Source organism: Bactrocera oleae, chromosome 3, assembly GCF_042242935.1.
Source record: "Bactrocera oleae isolate idBacOlea1 chromosome 3, idBacOlea1, whole genome shotgun sequence".
Lineage (NCBI taxonomy): Eukaryota > Metazoa > Arthropoda > Insecta > Diptera > Tephritidae > Bactrocera > Bactrocera oleae.
This window is the reverse complement of record NC_091537.1, coordinates 31,496,741-31,515,931: the sequence shown is the minus strand read 5'-3', so window position 1 is coordinate 31,515,931 and position 19,191 is coordinate 31,496,741. Positions and strand designations below refer to the sequence as shown.

The window sequence follows — 19,191 nt, the reverse complement described above, 5'->3', positions numbered from 1 at the left end:
AAGGTGGCGAAACTATTGTGAATGGGACTTTCGCTACTCCTTTATACCATGATTGTCAGTATAATTCATTGTATAAACCTAGATTTATACCAGAGATGGTATAATTGACAATTTATTGCAATAGAAAAGTGTAATTCAGCTAAAATACAGTAAAAACAGTATTGAAATAAGCCATATTTGTTCTGCATAAGGATTAATAATATGACTGAATTACTTATTGATCCAAATATACGAGTATGGGTTTTCCTTCCCATCGTGCTCATTACGTTTTTTGTCGGTGTTATTCGACACTACGTCTCTGTTCTAATATCCTCTCAAAAGAAAGCTGAAATTACACAAATTCAAGATAGGTAAGTCATGTGTAAATGACAATTCCACTTTGTAAAACTCATTAATTTTTTCCAACAGTCAAGCAATGATTCGAGCTCGTCTTTTACGTGAAAATGGCAAATATCTCACACCGCTTTCGTTTGCTATGCGAAAGAATTTTTTCAATCACGAAGAAATTGGCTACTTCAAAACACAAAAACGGGCACCTGTAGCTCAAAATTCAACTGCTATGTTAACAGACATGGTGAAAGGAAACTTTATAAATGTTCTACCAATGGTGATAATAGGTGGCTGGATTAATTGGATGTTTTCAGGTTTCGTAACCACGAAAGTGCCCTTTCCACTAACCTTACGTTTTAAACCTATGTTGCAACGTGGTGTGGAACTTGCTTCCCTAGATGCTGCTTGGGTATCGTCAGCTTCATGGTATTTCTTAAATGTCTTCGGTCTTCGATCTATTTATACATTAGTACTTGGCGAAAATAACCAAGCAGATCAAACACAAGCACAAGCAGATGCAATGACTGGTGCAGCAATGACAATGCCCCAAGATCCCAAAGCAGCTTTTAAAGCTGAGTGGGAAGCTTTGGAAATTACCGAATACCATAGTGTGTTGAAAAATGTGGAAAAGGATCTGTTACACCATGCATTCGGGAGCGATGTGTCAATTGAGAATAGTGTTAGACAGTAACTATATTGATCATAATGTTTTAATATTGTTTAGGATTGGTGTTTAATTTGTTTGGGGTTAGTCGCTTAGGAGACGGTGACTACCGAAATATAAATGTAGACAAAATGCATAAAGCGAATAAATTGGTTTTATTAAACCAAATATTAAATATATAAAATAATATTGTGTTTATTTTAATTTTGAGCATTAATTTATGCTAATGCTATTATGATTTCGAAGAGACATTTGACAACTTCATTTTAGACGTCAGTTTGCGAATTTGACCGAATTTTGCATTTAGTAATATTTTTCAATATCCATTTCAGTAGGTACCTCTGAAGGTTCAGCGACTGAAGGCTCACCAGGTGGAGAACCGGCTCGCTCAGTTGTAGCCGCTGATTTCGCCGGCGATGGAGGGCGTGCTGCAGGAATTGTGTAATCACGTTGTTTCTTCTTTTCGGCAGGTTTCGAAACCAAACGAAACTCATTCGGCAGATCTTCTTCTGAATATAAGCGATCAGTAAAATATATGCGTCTTATGCGTACATTGGCATGTATTTGTAGACGAACGGTTTCCATGTAATTGGTGCCATATGCACGGCGTGTAAAGTCTGCTAAGTTAAAATGAATTTGATTCCAACCCGGAGACATACCCATTGGCATAGCCGTGCAAAAGGGCTTTACAGAGGTTTTGCTTTGAAAATTCGAAACCCGAAAACGTCGCATAAACCGTTGATCATCTAAAATCTATAATATATTTTTGTATGGCAAATATTTACACATAATTTTATTGCTCTCTTACTAACTTTAACTTCAAAAGTAAAATATTTATGTAGATTCTTTATAAGCAAGACTAAAAAGGGTAGTTTGATACCAAAGGACATTTTAGGATCTCGCGGGCCCGATATATATGTGGTGGATACATTTGAGCCCATAATCTCCATGACAATAGATTTTACATCTTCATCGACAACCCTTTTAACATAACCGTTTTGGATCTGAGGAAAAAGTATTTATGAAAATTTTAAAATTTTTGAAGACGAACTTACATGCGTAGACCAAAATTGTAACGGACTGCTACCTAAACTATAAAACACAGAAAAACAACCTTTTTGATGTCTACTTCGAAACATTTTTATTTAATAACAGTTATTTTTTGTAATACTTGTATTTGTTATACTTATTTATCTTGGTATAAATTATTTATCTGGTAAATTGTTTCGTAGTGATGCTACACAATTTTTAGTTTCAAAGTTTTGTTTTTAAGTTTGAAATATTCAAAGCATAATATGAATTTTGTTTAAAAATGCCACTGTTCCCACAACAACCAAGTGTACGCTAACTTAACAGCTTTCGTTTTTTCCTTTATACGTACGCAATTCGTACTCATGCAAGTGTAAGTCGAGTAAAAATGAATCAAGAATTTGATTGTTAAAAACAATTTTAAATATTGATTGTAAAAAGTAGTTAGGTTAAGATGCTTTATATAAGAAATTTATTGTGCACACATAATTTTAAGCGTGTGCGAAAGTTGAGGAGCGTTATACATCACATGATCTTTCGCTTTGATGACAGTTGTTATCATCGCAGTTATTGAAACTTGCTCATAATTAAGTGTTATTTCACTAATTAACATATTTTTCGCAACTATCTTAAAAACTTATAGTCACCTATTAGCTTTTCAAATTTGGCGAGATTAATCACCAATTGATAATTCAAATAGTTCTCCTATAGAGTTAAAATAGTAGTAAATCGGAAGAGCTATATTAAAAGCTGCTTTAAATAATACATACATTCAACACAAGATAAATAATTTACTTAATACATATACATTAATATTTTATATAAAATATTCTTTGTAGTCGAGTAATTTGTTTATTTTCAACGACGAACACCACCTCCAGGGCCTCCCCGATGATAATTTGAGCGTCCCCGAAAAGAATTGTCGCCAAAATTGCCGCGTCCCCCAATACCTTGAAAATAACCATTATTATTATGCTGGGACCAGCCGCTCCCTTGAACTCGTCCGCTACCGCTTACCCAATTCTGGTTTCGACACTGTCACATAAAAAGATATATGATTTATTAATTTTCATACCGATTAAATTTTATAACTGTGAAGATATATCATATATTGTAAAGGTAGGCTAAAATTACTTGGTCGGTAGATTGACGTTGTTGTTGAGCGTTTGAATATTGTTGCCAATGGCCACTCCCACCTTGACCGCCACCTCTCCCACCCCGGAAATTTCCTCCTGCACTACCAGCAGATCCTTGAGAGCGTTGCTGTTGCCAAGACGGCATTTCTGGAGGCGGGGGAGCGTGCTCATGCGCTCGACCACCCCGATCTGGTACGCTGCCTATTACATGTTTCTGTATTTTGCAACATGTGTTTTTTCGCACTTGCACGGAACTTGTTTTTTCTATAATAGCCAAATCAGCACGTGAAGCAAGAAATGCTACAATATTTGTATCTTTACTACCATAGCGTAAAGGATCTAGTTCTTGCAATTTCTTTTGATAACGACTAGCGATTTCATTTTCTTTTGACCTCATTTTATCAGACCATTGAAAGCTCTGTATAGTTACTTCAAGGCGAGTCAATAACATTTGTCTACGCATATTATATTCCCCATCTAAATCAGAATGTATTGCGTCCAATTCTTTCCATTGTGCTTCAGATAGAGATTGTTTTAAATTCAATAATGGTTCACTCAATACGCCGGGTTTGGCTTGCCGTATTAGCTCCTCAACTTTAAAATTGAGTTTATCAAAAAGTGCTTTTGGGGAAACATTATCTGGTGGTTTACCCAGTCCAACATTTCGAGACAGCTGTTGCAGAGAACGCGCCGTATTGGTTTCAGATTTAGGAATAACAAGTGCTTGTTTGGAAGGTCGCAAACGATAAGACATTTTTGTTGCCATTAATTCTGTTAAGAGGTAGTCTAGTAGTTGAGCACAAGCCTCACGAGTTTCGAACCTTCCGGTTAACGGGCCAGCAACAAAACGTTGATAAGGGCATCCAAGTTCTTTTAGCATAGCAGAAAGTTCCATTGAGAAATCACTTTGATCCTGTAACTCTGCCACATGTTCATCTGTTTTTCGCAAGACATGCAGTTCTTCGGTTAACCAACCAATAAGCAGACGGAAATCAGAATCACAAGGACCGCCTTCCAGCGCTTTAATTAGACCATTCACTTTCAAGCACGGACCCTCATAAGCTAATGCTGACAGGGAATCGACTAATTCTAATTCATAATCCATTTTTGCAATCAGCAGCTTCTTTTATTCCCCGGTAATTTTTAATTTTATTCAGAATACAAATGTAGTGCGACGAACAAGAATGCCATAACAAAACCGAATTGATGACAAACTGCTAGAACCAATTAGTTACCGAAATACGTAGTTGCCACAATGTTCGAGTAGCGAAATTTTGTTAACAATCTACCGGAGAATGTAGATTATAGAGAAGGTTCACAGTGCGGCCATTATCAAAATATTTCACTTTTTGCACTGGAACTGAAAACGATAAGCGTGTTTCACCACAGAAAATTATTGGCCACAAATAACATCAGGAGACTGAAAAATAGCAGAATTGAGCATTTTCAGTGTTAATTGAGAAAAATAATGCTAATTCCAATGTTAAGAAATGTACGTTTATAGATTCGTATATTTACAATACGCAAACGACTTTGCATATAATTTTAAGATATTCTGTATGTACAGGGTGGCTCACGAATCATGCTACAAAACTAAACCCTAATAAGTTTCTTTTGAATCAAAGCATTACATTTTTTTTGTTTAGTGTATAGAAAATTTTGATTTATTTTATACAATTAATTATTCCTCTATGCTCAGCCACGCATATGCGACACCAAATTCGGGATTGCCTCAATTACCTATTTAATGGACTGCTTCAGTTCAGTCAGATTTCTGGGTTTGATTTTGTACACCTCTTGCTTGACATAACCCCATAAGAAAAGACCAAGCGGTCGCAAATATTCTGATACATATATATGTATAATTATGTGTGTACCCATTATAATTTTAATTTGTCTACATGCAACATATTGTAACGGATTACAAAACTAAACCCTAATAAGTTTCTTTTGAATCAATGCATTACATTTTTTTTGTTTAGTGTATAGAAAATTTTGATTTATTTTATACAATTAATTATTCCTCCATGCTCAGCCACGCATATGCGACACCAAATTCGGGATTGCCTCAATTACCTATTTAATGGACTGCTTCAGTTCAGTCAGATTTCTGGGTTTGATTTTGTACACCTCTTGCTTGACATAACCCCATAAGAAAAGACCAAGCGGTCGCAAATATTCTGATACATATATATGTATAATTATGTGTGTACCCATTATAATTTTAATTTGTCTACATGCAACATATTGTAACGGATTTCTCGATAAATCGTCTAACTATAACACACTCTTGAGCTCCATCACTGGATTGTTAAATTAAAGTCCCAATTTAATGCTATACACTTATCTTTATTTTCAAGTCCAACAACTTAACACTTATTGCTCGCTATTCGAACTTACAACCAAGCGAAGACACACTCTGCGATATCGTACAGAGGGGACTGGGACTGGCAAAGGGATGGTGTAGTGGGGTTGGCTTAAACATCAACCCCGCTAAAACTACAATCATTCCCTTCACCAGACGGAGGTCACTGCCAGGCCTCAGAAATATATCCCTGGATGGTAGAGTGGTGGAGATGGCCAGCACGGTCAAGTATCTGGGCCTCACGCTGGATTCCACTTTACGATGGAATCAGCACGTGGACCAGACCCTAACCAAAGCTACAAAAGCACTCATGGTGTGCAACCGACTTGCTGGAAAATCCTGGGGGTGCTCCCCAAGGACAATTAGGTGGATGTACACCATGATCGTGAGACCGATTATCACGTATGGAGCGGTATCGTGGGGTTTTAAAGCATCGCAGACTTCGGTAGGACTTAAACTGTCGAAGCTGCAAAGACTTACCTGCATCTGCGCGTCGGGAGCAATGCGAACGTGTTCCACCGCAGCACTGGGAGTCATGCTAGAACTTCCACCGCTACACTTGGTAATCAAACAGACTGCAAAACGAACTCTGCTCCAAATGACATCAGAGGGAGCTGGCAAAGGGAAGGTAATCTCCTCCCAGCAGATGAAAGAGCTTAGTGAGGAAATACCACTAGCCCTTCTCCCAAGGGATAGCTATACCAAAGAAGTAAACTTCAGAGCCCTCTCCTCCATCACATGCATTCCCAAAGTCCCAGCACCCTGAAAAACTCCAGATACTTGCTAGGTGCTATTGAGGCAATGTGATCTCTGGTCACAAAAATGGAACCGGGGGCCTTGAGCCTGCGTCTACAAATTGCGGTGCAATCTAGGATTAGGTGTTCTGGTGTTTCCGGTCCCATGTCGCAGAATCGGCAGTTGCCACAAGAAGCTATGCCCATGTTTGATAGGTGTTTCTTGAGCCTGCAGTGCCCAGTGTAGAGCGCGACAAGGAGACGGAGTTTGTCTCTGGGGAGGTTTATAATTGCTCTGAACCTGGCTAGGTTGAACCCTCCCAGTAGCAGTTTAGCTTGACGCATCCCTGCTGTCTGTTGCCAGTGACTGTCTCTGCTCGAACTCTCCTCCGTGCGGAGCAGTTCCTTTATTGTATGGGGCCCTACCGCAATACATGGTTGTCGGCTACCCCTCTATGCCCCGGAACCCAGATCAGGTGTACACGGTTGCAAGCTGCTAGGCACTTAAGCCTTCCTTTACACTCCTCCACTAATAGCGATCGAATCACGTAGGCCGATATCGCTTTTAGCGCCGCTTGGCTATCGCTGAGTATTGCGATACTCTTATTCCGGTAGTTGCGTTGGAGATTTATTACTGTGCATTGACTTATGGCAAATACTTCTGCCTGAAAAATGCTTGGAAAACAGCCCATGGGAATGGAAAGCTTGGTATGCGGTTCCGCAATGCCAGCTCCAATTCCTTCTAGTGTTTTCGAGCCGTCAGTGTACCACTGAATAGTGCTACCTCTCAGCAGTTGGTCAAGTGTGGAATCGCTCCAGTTCGCCTTACTGCCGAGAGTAACTTTAAACTTTTTCGTAAAGTTTACTCTCTTCGTTACACCGTCTCTTGGAAGGAGGGCCAGTGGCGTGTTATCTTCTAAGGCACTCATTTGTTGAGACGAGATTATTTTCTTTACCATACCCCTCTGCTGTCATAAGCAGCATGGTATGCTTCGCAGTCTGATTGATAACTAAATGGAGCGGTGTGAGCTCTAGCATGACCTCAAGTGCTGCGGTGGGGCAGGTGCGCATTGCCCCAGTGGCGCAGACGCAGGCAAGTCTCTGCAGCTTCGATAGCTGAAGACCTATCGAAGTCTGCGCTGCTTTCGATGCCCAAACCACCGCTCCATAAGTAACAATAGGCCTCACGATCATGGTGTACAGCCACCTGATGATACTAGGCTTGCAGCCCCAGGACATCGCTGGGCCAAGCTCCAAACTCTCCATTCCCATGGGAAGTTTCCCTAGCATTTTCCAAGCCGAGGTCTATGCTATAAGTCGGTGTGTGGGGATAAACCTCCAACGCAACTATCGCAATAAAAGTACTGCCATACTCAGCGATAGTCAGGCGGCACTACGAGCAATCTCTGCCTATCAGGTCAGATCTCTTCTAGTGCTGGAGTGTATAGAACGGCTGAACAGCCAATCAGAGCACAACCGAGTGCACTTTATTTGGGTGCCTGGCCATAGGGGTATAGCTGGGAACGAACTAGCTGACGAGTTGGCCCGCTCTGCGGCCTCTACAAAAATGGTAGGACCGGAACTTTTCATAGCGGTTGGTCCACATACCATCAAAGAGCTTCTCCGTAGGAAGGAAAGAGCAGGCAGGGAGATACATTGGCAACAACTCCAGGGCATGCACCATGCCAACCTGCTAATGGGGGGTTACGACCTCAAACGGTTCAAAGCCATAATTAATCTCCCAAGGAACAAATTCCGGCTACTTGTCGCGTTCTACACCGGCAACTGCAGGCTCAAGAAGCACCTCTTCAACATGGGTATAGCCTCTTCTGCAAACTGCCGGTTCTGCGACATAGAGCCGGAAACCCCTGAACATCTGCTGATGAACTGCACAGCAGTCTGCAGACGCAGAATCAAGGCCCTGGGATCCATGTTTCCACACAGGGATTGTATCGCCTCACTAGCACCCAGCAGAATTTTGGAATTTATCAACATGCTGGGCCTAAATGATACGATATGACTTAGGGCAGGGCACAATAGACCATAGGTCGCGGTGCATACCTCAAAATTAATCTAATCTAATCTAACCACCTTCATTTTATTCCTTGGTCTTCCAATGGTCTCTATGCGATACACTACATCATTGAGTCGTTTAATAACCTGGTATGGTCCTTCCCAATTACACTGTAATTTGGGAGACAGCCCTTTCTTTCGTTGTGGGTTATATAACAATACCCAATCGCCTTCAATAAAACCCTCAGAGTTTATTGCCTTGTCGTATTTTGCTTTCATCTTATCGCTCATAATTTTGGTGCGCTGTCTCACCATAGCATGTATATCCCTCATCTCGTCTTCTAGGATGCTTTTGAATCCCAATCTTTCTGATATTTGTCTACAACTTTCCTCAAATGTTCTTCCAAAGTTCGATTGAATCGTTCTACCATGCCATCGGACTGCGGATGTAGTGCAGTTGTACGGGTTTTCCGGATACCCAGCTTCTGGCATATCTCCTGTATTAGAGCTGATTCAAAATTTCTTCCTTGGTCAGAATGTAATTCTATTGGAACACTATATCTCGATACCCAATTGTTGATGAATACATCCGCTACTGTTCCTGCCTCTTGGTTAGGAATTGCGTATACCTCTGGCCATTTGCTGAAATAGTCCATGACTACCAAAACATATCTGTTTCCTAATTTACTGATAGGAAATGGACCAGCTACATCCATGGCTACTCGCTCAAACGGCGCACCTGAATTGTACTGCTTCATCTGACCATGACTCCTGGACCGCGGCCCTTTAGCAGCAATGCACTCGACACAATTAGCGTTACCACATTTCCGTAGCTTCTCTGGATCCCAATCTGATGTTGTAGTCATTAATCGGACATCTATAATGTCTTCTTTGGCCTCAGCTTTTGAGCAATGTCTGCATTCCAGATTACAGGGATGGCGGGACATGGCATCAGCATTTCCATGACTACTACCTTTGCGATGTTCTATAGAGAAGTCGTAACTTTGAAGTCTCTCAATCCACCGTGCCAACTGTCCTTCAGGGTTCCTGAATTATCCTGAGTAGAAGCCATTGTAATGCTGCATGATCTGTCCTCACCCGAAATCGCTGGCCATAAAGGTACTTATGAAAATGTTTGATGCACTTCACCAACGCCAGTAATTCCCTCCGAGTAACACAATAATTTCTTTCTGGCTTGCTTATGGTCTGGCTGTAATACGCAACCACTTTCTCATGCCCATCAATGACTTCTGATAGAACGCCTCCTACTGCAAATCCACTAGCGTCCGTATCCAAAATAAACGTTGATCCTGGGACCGGGTATGCTAACATTGGCGCAGTACTTAACCGTTTCTTCAGAGTTGGGAAAGCCACTTCCTGTTCTTTATTCTATTCAAAAACTCTGTTCTTTTTCGTGAGTTCATGGAGGCTACTAGCTACGCTGGCAAAATTTGGAACGAATCGTCTATAATAAGTACATAGTCCAAGGAAACTCCGCAATTCATGTAAATTTTTAGGAGCGGGCCAATCTCTTACTGCCTCGATCTTTTCATTAGCTGTGCAAATGCCCTCCGTTGTCACTTTGTGTCCTAAGTAGCTTACTTCCTTTTTGAAAAGGGAACACTTCTTTGGACTCAGCTTCAGACCAACGCTAGCTATTCGTTGGAAAACCTCTTCCAAGTTCTTAAGGTGTTCATCGAAGCTTTTACCCAACACGATGATATCGTCGAGGTATACCAAACAGGTCTTCCAGTGTAATCCTTTTAGTACCTGGTCCATAAGTCTCTCAAAAGTAGCAGGTGCGTTACATAATTCAAAGGGCATTACGGTAAATTGCCATAGACCATCTCCAACGCTGAAAGCCGTCTTTTCTTTGTCTTCTTCGTTTACCTTCACTTGCCAATAACCACTTTTCAAATCAAGTGTTGAGAACCATTTTGTGCCTGATAACGAGTCCAGTGTATCATCGATTCTAGGTAGTGGATAACTGTCTTTCTTCGTTACATCATTCAACATTCTATAGTCCACACAAAATCTCATGTTGCCATCTTTCTTCTTCACAAGTACTACAGGTGAGCTCCACGGACTTTCTGATGGTTCGATTACACCGTTTTCGCTCATTTCACGTATGGTCTGGCTTACAACTTCACGTTTTGCTAAAGGAACGCTTCGAGGAGCCTGGCGGATTGGTCTTGCATCACCTGTGTTAATAAAATGTTTCACAACTTAGGTTCTTCCTGGTTTGGCATTGTTTTTATCAAATATGGATGAGTATCTGAGAAGAAGTTGTTTAGTCATAGTTTGATAGTTTGCCTCTAGTTCCTCAGTCCATGCGTTAATTTCACTCGATACATCGTTTTCCTCCATGGAATCTTCCTCAAGACGTGTAATTTATCACGGCCTCAATCTCTTGACACTGCCCTAATACAGCTCCTTTGGAGAGGTTAATTGGTAACTTGCACTCATTAAGTACTCTTACTGGAACACGTTTATCTTGTCTTGTCGTAGCCAGGGTTTTGCCTAAGGGTAAGTTTGGTGTAGATTCTTTTGTGTCCTCAACAATCCACCACTTGTTTGACCCATAGTCTCCATCTATTTCTGCCCAAATAACTGCTTCTGATGTTGGTGGAATCTGCTAGCTCTCTGTTGTTATCACTCGTCTAACGTTGTACTTATTATCGTAACCGAACATAAGTGGCACTTGCATTTTTCTATAGGAAATAATCCTGTTTTTCATGTCAATTTTGATTCCTTGGTTCGCTAGAAAGTCTACTCCAATTATGACTTCGTCAATGATATCTGCTACTATAAAATTGTGTAACACGGCTGCCTTTCCAATTACGATCTCGCACGTTAACTTTCCGAGAACTAGGGTATCTTCTCCAGTTGCAGTACGCAACTTTGCCCCAGGTAACGGTCTCACTTCTTTCTCAACCAGATCAGATCGAATTATGGAATGTGATGCGCCCGTATCCACAGTCAGTATGCGCTTTTTACCGTCTACACATCCACTAACGGTAACGTTACTCGTATTCCTACTTATTTGTGAAATGGAGATTACAGGGCATTTGCTTGCCGGAGCCAGCCCGTGCCCTTCTCGGCTGGCTCGCTTTAGTTTAACGATTGGTTTGATTTGACATTTGCTTGATCTTCCTCAGCTTTGCGTTTACGTCCAACTGGATTATTGGGCTGGTTACAGTTGCGTGCAATATGGCCACTTTTTCCGCATTTGAAGCATTTAAGCACACCATAATTTTTCTTATGCGCTTCCGTAGATTTTTCCAGTGCTTTCTTTATGTTGTCAATTTTTTCAAGTAATTGGTTCACCCAAGTGTGTTCCTATATTTCTAATTTGTGAGCTTTAAATGTTTGATTGCAAAGCAGAGATGCAGTTTCCTGTGTCAGAGCATTCGAAACGGTTTCTGCAAACGTTAATTTTGGACATGCTAATGCAGCGAATCGTGTAGTGTTATCTCGTATTCCATTGACGAAAGTCTAAATTTTCGTGTTCTCGATGTATTCCATGGATTTATGTGCATAAGCTATGTGAGCTAACCTCTCAATCTCTGTAGAAACCTCCTGCAGAGTCTCATTGGCTTTCTGGCGGCGATTTCGCAACTCGATTTGAAAGATCTGCTTCCTGTGCTCACTACCATACCGTCTTTCTAATGCACCCATCAACGTTTCATAACTACTCGCCTCGCAGTTTGGAATGGTCTGTAATATCTCCGCTGCAGATCCTTTTAATGCAACGAACAATGCAGTTACTTTATCTTCAGCGTTCCAATTATTTAAAGATGCCGTCGAATTGAAGCTTAAAAACGTGGAACGGAACAGTACCATCAAAGGATGGAGGTTTTACCTTGGCAGAAGCTGACGACATAATTGGCTGTGAGGACACTTCTGCTATTTGGGAGGTCACCTGCGATGATATACGTGCATCTTGCGCTGCGAATTGTGAGGACACCTGTGCTGATATACGTGCATCTTGCACTGCGAACTGCTATTCCAACCTCGTTTCTAACGAGGACAATTGGGATTGTTGTGCCAACATTTGGGATGACACCTCTGCTATTTGTTGGGTTATACGTGCATCCTGCTCTTTAAATTGTGTCGATATTTCTGTTGATATTTGAGACATACGTGTATCCTGCTCTTTAATTTGTGTCGATATTTCTGTTGATATTTGAGACATACGTGTATCCTGTTCTTTAATTTGTGTCGATATTTGCGTTGACATTTGCGATATTGCACCAAAAACCGTGTTTATGTCCACAATCTCTGACGAGCATTGAGCCTCTTCCTTTTCTTCTATCTTTGTTGTCTCTTCTTCTAATTCCATGTGAAAGACATATTCCTCAACATTAATGTTTTCCGCCTCCATGGCCTCTCTCAGCCGTGATTTTAATTCAGTTTTTAATCCATTCGTCGCCAAACCCCGTTGCTCCAGCTCCTTTTTCAGTTGTGGAATCTTCAGATCGTTAAACTTGGCCATTTTCAAATAATTATCTCCTTGGGAATTTATTTGACAATCCCACTTCTGACACCAATTGTAACGGATTTCTCGATAAATCGTCTAACTATAACTCACTCTTGAGCTCGATCACTGGATTGTTAATCTAAAGACCCAATTTAATGCTACACACTTATCTTTATTTGCAAGTCCAACAACTTAACACTTATTGCTCGCTATTCGAACTTACAACTTATTGCTTATAGCTTAATTGCTCTTCACACGGCAACACTCTAATTAGAACTGTCAGAGAACGTAAAATATAGAGAAGGTCCAACTACGGACCAGCGTGTGAATTGTCAAAACCTAACAAAATGCGATGAGAGTGTTTCACCACAGTCGGCTCGGAAGGAGAAATTTTAACAGTATGATATACGTTCTCTGGAACTGTGTCTGCTGCACAATCTGACAGCCCTTATATAGTAAATTTTTAACAAAAGTTCGCTACTAGAACATTCTGGCAACTATTCGCTTTTTTGCTTCTGGCAGTTTATCGTCAATTCTGATTTTTCTGGTACTCGTGTTCGCCACAATATGTATGCAAATATGTATACTCATTGTTTTATGCGAAATCTCCGTTGTCAGAAACAACCAGTGGCTTGTTCTGAATTTGAATTAGAATTATTTTCCATGCTCTGGTTTTATGATGGTAGCGGACTCTGTGATTCGATCTATTAACTATAAAATTTTTTCGTCAATATTTTATTATTACCGAACTATCATTTATTTCCACCTGTGGATCCGCCACTGCGGACAACCGGGGGTCGAAGCTATGCCGAAAAAAATAACGAACGGCCGCCGATTGTCACCGCTTCCCTTGCCGCACTAACAGCTTTGCCAACAAATCATCGTAAGTATGTATGTTTATATATGAGCATGCATACATATTGACGCAGAATTTTGTGAGGCACGGAAAAATATTTTAAATTTGTAAAATATTTATTTTAAATCGACAAAAGCTTTGTTGCCACTTTTTTCTGTATTTTGCGGGTTTGCGGGGTTGTCACTTTTTCTTTCTCGAAAGAACATCAGAAATTTTTTCAATTTATGATTTTTATACTCTCGCAACCTGTTGCTACAGAGTATAATAGTTTTGTTCACCTAACGGTTGTTTGTGTCACCTAAAACTAATCGAGTTAGATATAGGGTTATATATATATAAATGATCAGGATGAAGAGACGAGTTGAAATCCGGGTGACTGTCTGTCCGTCCGTGCAAGCTCTAACTTGAGTAAAAATTGAGATATCTTTATGAAACTTGGTAGACATGTTTCTTAGTACCGTGAGACGGCTGGTATTGCAGATGGGCGTAATCGGACCACTGCCACGCCCACACAACGCCATTACTCAAAAACAAATAAATTGCCATAACTAAGCTCCGCAATAAGATACAAGACTGTTATTTGGTACACAGCATCACATTAGGGAGGGGCATCTGCAGTTAATTTTTTTTTTTTAAAGTGGCCGTGGTCCCGCCCCTAAAAGGTTTAATGTGCATATCTCCTAAATTGCTAATGCTATAATAACAAAACTCACTGGAAGCAAATGTTTTTAGAACCTCTACCTACAGTGTAAAAATAGTTGAAATCGGGTGGCAACTCCGCCCACTCCCCATATAACGGTACTGTTAAAAACTACTAAAAGCGCGATAAATCAAGCACTAAACACGTCAGAGACATTAAATTTTATCTCTGGGATGGTATGAGATGACTTTATAGGAACCGCGTTCAAAATTAGACAGTGGGTGTGGCACCGCCCACTTTTAGGTGAAAACCCATATCTTGAGATCTGCTTAACCGATTTCAACCAAATTCGGTCCATAACGTTCTTTTCATATTTCTAAAGTGCGAAAATGGGCGAAATCGGACTACAACCACGCCTATTTCCCATATAACACCATTTTGAATTCCATCTGATTCTTTCACTTTCCACTATGCATATCAAGCAACAATGATTATATCGGGGTAAAACTTTGCGTGAATAATACGTTTAAACTATGCCACCTTGTGACCAAAAATTGTCTAAATCGAACCAAAACTGTTCAAGCCCCTAAGTACTAAATATGTGGATTCAACTGACCTTCTACCGAAAATATCAGTCAATCCACAAAGAAATTTCAAACGAGTATACCATTTGACTTTGCGAGAGTATAAAATGTTCGGTTACATCCGAACTTAGCCCTTTCTTACTTGTTAGCATTTGCTATTGTAGTGAAAAGAGACTTGTAGGCAAACGCATGCTCGGGGAGATGTGGTGGTGTCTGTTTTTATGAATGAAGCGAGGTCGCCTACGCTTGCGTTCATGAATAAAAATGTTGTTATTGTGTGATTAACTATAAATTTGGGCTTGGCCTATTTGGCTGACATATTGACTTGTCACGATTGTTGTTTTTGTAGAACAATTTTTGTAGTTTTTGCGGGAGACATATTTATATGTGTACGGATATTCATATGTAGGTTGGTTTGTGTATGCATTACATACATATATATGTGGACATATGAATCAATGCGCGAGTTAAGGAACGTTTCATTAAACAGAAATGACCAAAACATCTCTTGTTTATGCTGAACCACACATAAACAAATAGTGATAAGAAATCCCAACATGTGCTGCACACATGGTGTGAAATAGAAATGGTATCACACATAACGAGTGTTATCTCCTACACGCTATCCTCTCGGGACCGTTTGTAACGACAAAAAATCGACCGTAGATAGTGTGTCTATCTTCAAATAGCATAGCAGACAGCAAATAGAAACTAGTACCATAAAGTAGTATAAATAACACTAAAATAGATATATGTAATCAGTCTTAGTTTTTGTGTGAATAAAAGAACTTGCCCTGACGGTGCAGAAAACACAACAACATGATTCAATTATAATTAACTGGGGGCTCAACCGGGATAGCAAATTTTACTTGCTATCAAAAAAGGCCAGGAGACATCCTTGAAAGGACAGGAACTCCGCGATCCTTAAGAAGGATAAAACTAAAATACCACGGGAAGTAGGACTTCCAGTACAGATCCTGAAAAAGCGGACAGCGCCGAATCCAACAAGAACGAAACAACAGTAATCTAAGGAAGAAGATTACATGTTTAAACCTCGATCAAACAGAAAGAAAGCAGCCTTTGACGACAACAAAAAATTAAATACATTCCGATTGAAAGCAAAAGCTATTAAGATGACTGAAGCAGAAACACTCAAAGCACACATTGATGTCCTTACGGCTCAACTCAATTCGTTAAAAACCGACTTCGATGCATTAAGGACACAATCACAGGTTTCGATGAACACGGTACCAACCATGCCTGCTCTAAAACCACAAATCACACAGGCTAGCCTAATAAATACAGAAATTTTTAGATGCCTACCAACATTTGACGGAGCAGAGGGCGAATATAGCCCTTGGCGCACCCAGGTGTGGACACAGATGGAGAATATAAAAGAATTTATATACAGCCCTGAGTATTACAATTGTGTATGCATAATTAGAGCCAAAATAACAGGAGCCGCTTCTAAAGTTCTATCAGTTAACGGAACTCAACTTAATTTCTATGCTATAATCAACCGCTTAGATTATACCTACTCGGATAAACGACCACTACATGTTCTGAAAGAAATAATGATGAAGAAAAAGCAAGGAAGTAAAACTCTCACCGAATTCCACGACGAAATACATCAGGCCTTAACATTGATTCAACAAAAAATAGAAACAATGGAAGAAAATATGCGAGCTGGAAGATTATCAGACGTGAGTGATGACGCCATCCGCACATTTATTATGGGACTCCGGAGCAACTACACCAGAGGTATACTTTATTCAAATAAACCAAAGAGCCTCGGTGAAGCATATGCGATTGCTTGCACCATCTACCATGACAATCAGGATCTACACTTCGAGAGCACTGTTCCCCGTCGACATGATTCGAGATATGAAGGTCAGACCACCTTTCATCACCAAAGGAATGATCGTCAACTGAGACCAGCATATCGCGTTAATACTCAACGGCAACCAACGTTTGAAGAGCGAAAGAATTCCGGTAGCTACATCCAGCGAAATGGCCAACAGCAACCAAAACCTATACCTATGGAAGTGGACTTTTCACACCAATACGTGAAGCAAACGCATCAACACTCAACAAGAAATCCGCCTCACCAACAAAATCCATTTAAAAGGGAGAGAAACGTATCATCCCAAAACTTTAACCACAATAAACTACAGCGAATCAACCAAACCAAACAAGCTGACATTGAATCTGTGAACATCTCCAACTACGAGGAAAACTTTGAATCTGGGAGTAGTTTTTTAGGCGAATAAACGGGTTGCCATGCATCCAGACGAAATGCGGACTAACAGGCACACCCGTGACTTTACTAGTAGACACTGGATCCACCAATAACTACATTAATAAGAACTGCAACATAGGTAAGTCAGTACCAATAAAACCATTTAGAACAAAAACTCTACATGGCTATTCGGTTATAGATTCAAAAAAAGTGATCACGATGTACGGGCATCACTTAGTATTCTTTGAAATAGGCGAATTAAATGAATTCGACATGATCTTAGGTGAACAAGGCCTCAGATTAATTAAGGGAGAGATTAACCTCTTTGATTATAGTTTAAAGTACCAGAAGAAAGTAGCAGGAAAAAAGGAACCTTTCATTAATTATACTGTAGATAATGCCAAGTATGAGGAGGAAATTAAGGAAGTAATGAAAGCAAATGAAAATATTAGTGACACCCTACCCTTCACAACCACTATCCAAGCTACGATTAGGACGCAAACAGAAGATCCCATTTGGACAAAGCAATACCCTTACCGCGTGGCAGACCATGATTTTGTCAATAAAGAAATATATAGGCTTTTAGAAAATGGAATAATTCAGCCGAGTAAAAGTCCGTACAATTCCCCTATTTGGACTGTTCCAAAGAAAGGATTAGACGACAATGGTAGACCTAAACGGAGAATGGTGGTCGACTACCAAAAACTTAACGCACATACTACAAACGACCGCTACCCTATACCTGATATTAATATGACCAGTTATATACCAGTTCAAAATTTAGGTAAAGCTAAAGTTTTCTCGACCATTGATTTAGAATCAGGATTCCATCAAATTTTAATAAAGGAATCCGATCGCGAAAAAACCGCATTTGAAGTGAATGGCGCAAAGTATGAGTTTGTTAGGATGCCGTTTGGACTTAAGAACGCACCCTCAATCTTTCAAGGATGCGTAGACGACATTTTGCGACAATATATCGGTAAATTTGCTTACGTTTATATAGACGATGTTTTAATATTTTCTTCTACGCCTGAAGAACACATAGAACATATTCGAACTATAGTCAATGCACTGCATGAAGCTAATATGAAAATTTCGGACGAAAAGTCGCATTTTTTCCAAGACTCCGTTGAGTACCTTGGCCACATAATTAAACATAACCGAGTAACGGTTGATCCAAGAAAGATTCAAGCTATAAAAGAGTACCCAATGCCAAAAACCTTAAAAGAACTCAGATAATTTTTAGGATTGGCTAGTTACTATAGGAAATTTGTAAAAAACTTCGCACAAATCACTAAACCACTAACTATACACCTACGAGGTGACTCAGGAATGATTTCAAAAAATCAAAGTGAGCGAGTAGACGTAAAGCTCAATGAAGCGGCAATTACCGCCATAGAAAAAATAAAAGATGCTCTGCAGGAACAGGTAGAACTTTATCAGCCTGACTTCACCAAACCATTTGAACTAACTACCGATGCCAGTAACCAAGCAATTGGAGCAGTTTTCTCCCAATTTCTTCCACCTATTGCTTTTATTTCTCGAACGTTAACCGACACTGAAAATAATTACAGCACAAACGAAAAAGAACTTCTTGCAATGGTGTGGGCGCTACAGAAGCTCCGCAATTTTTTATATGGCATCATTGATTTAACCATTTATACTGACCACCAATCACTCATTCATTCTATTTCGGAAAAAAATCCGAATACTAAACTCAAAAGATGGAAGAACTTTATTGAGGAATTTAGTCCCAAACTTGTCTACAAACCTGGTCACCAAAATGTAGTAGCTGACGCACTCTCCCGTCAACAAATAAACAATACAACAGATTGTTCTCAACATTCAGCACAGAGCTCTCCAACTGACCAAAAAAAAAAAACCACATTTCCAGGTAGGACGCGTCACACATTTTATTACAAAAATAAGCAAGATTTTTTAACAAAGCTACAACAAGTCGCTAAACCCAATGTAACTAACGCGCTAAGAATAGATGAAGAGTTAATATTCCACTTTAAGGATGACATTCTTTCCTACTTCCCCAATTGTACCTTTGTGATAGCACCAAACTTGCTAATTGACATTACCGACCAACACGAACAATTAGAATTAGCAGGAAAA

At 40.0% G+C, this 19,191-nt stretch overlaps 4 protein-coding genes across 4 annotated transcripts; 1 reads left to right on the top strand and 3 right to left on the bottom strand.

Annotated features, from left to right (window-relative positions):
• Positions 1 to 7: 7 nt before the first annotated feature.
• Positions 8 to 1,181, top strand: EMC3 (ER membrane protein complex subunit 3). Its single transcript, XM_014245489.3, has 2 exons — positions 8 to 350; positions 409 to 1,181. Exons 1-2 carry the CDS (start codon positions 202 to 204, stop codon positions 1,019 to 1,021), a joined length of 762 nt encoding a protein of 253 aa, XP_014100964.1. The 5' UTR covers positions 8 to 201; the 3' UTR covers positions 1,022 to 1,181.
• On the bottom strand, positions 1,131 to 2,136 carry LOC106625662 (cilia- and flagella-associated protein 20). The gene is made up of 3 exons (XM_014245490.3): positions 2,050 to 2,136; positions 1,807 to 1,998; positions 1,131 to 1,747 (listed from the first exon to the last, which is right to left on the bottom strand). Exons 1-3 carry the CDS (start codon positions 2,131 to 2,133, stop codon positions 1,298 to 1,300), a joined length of 726 nt encoding a protein of 241 aa, XP_014100965.1. The 5' UTR covers positions 2,134 to 2,136; the 3' UTR covers positions 1,131 to 1,297.
• Positions 2,137 to 2,472: 336 nt separating this feature from the next.
• On the bottom strand, positions 2,473 to 4,398 carry LOC106625660 (protein FAM98A). Its single transcript, XM_014245488.3, has 2 exons — positions 3,158 to 4,398; positions 2,473 to 3,058 (listed from the first exon to the last, which is right to left on the bottom strand). Exons 1-2 carry the CDS (start codon positions 4,262 to 4,264, stop codon positions 2,882 to 2,884), a joined length of 1,284 nt encoding a protein of 427 aa, XP_014100963.1. The 5' UTR covers positions 4,265 to 4,398; the 3' UTR covers positions 2,473 to 2,881.
• A 7,660-nt stretch (positions 4,399 to 12,058) lies between these two features.
• LOC138856018 (pharyngeal muscle protein 2-like) lies at positions 12,059 to 12,766 on the bottom strand. The gene is made up of 2 exons (XM_070106468.1): positions 12,469 to 12,766; positions 12,059 to 12,219 (listed from the first exon to the last, which is right to left on the bottom strand). The coding sequence occupies exons 1-2, from the start codon at positions 12,764 to 12,766 to the stop codon at positions 12,059 to 12,061; spliced, it is 459 nt and encodes a 152-aa protein (XP_069962569.1).
• Between the last annotated feature and the right edge of the window lie 6,425 nt (positions 12,767 to 19,191).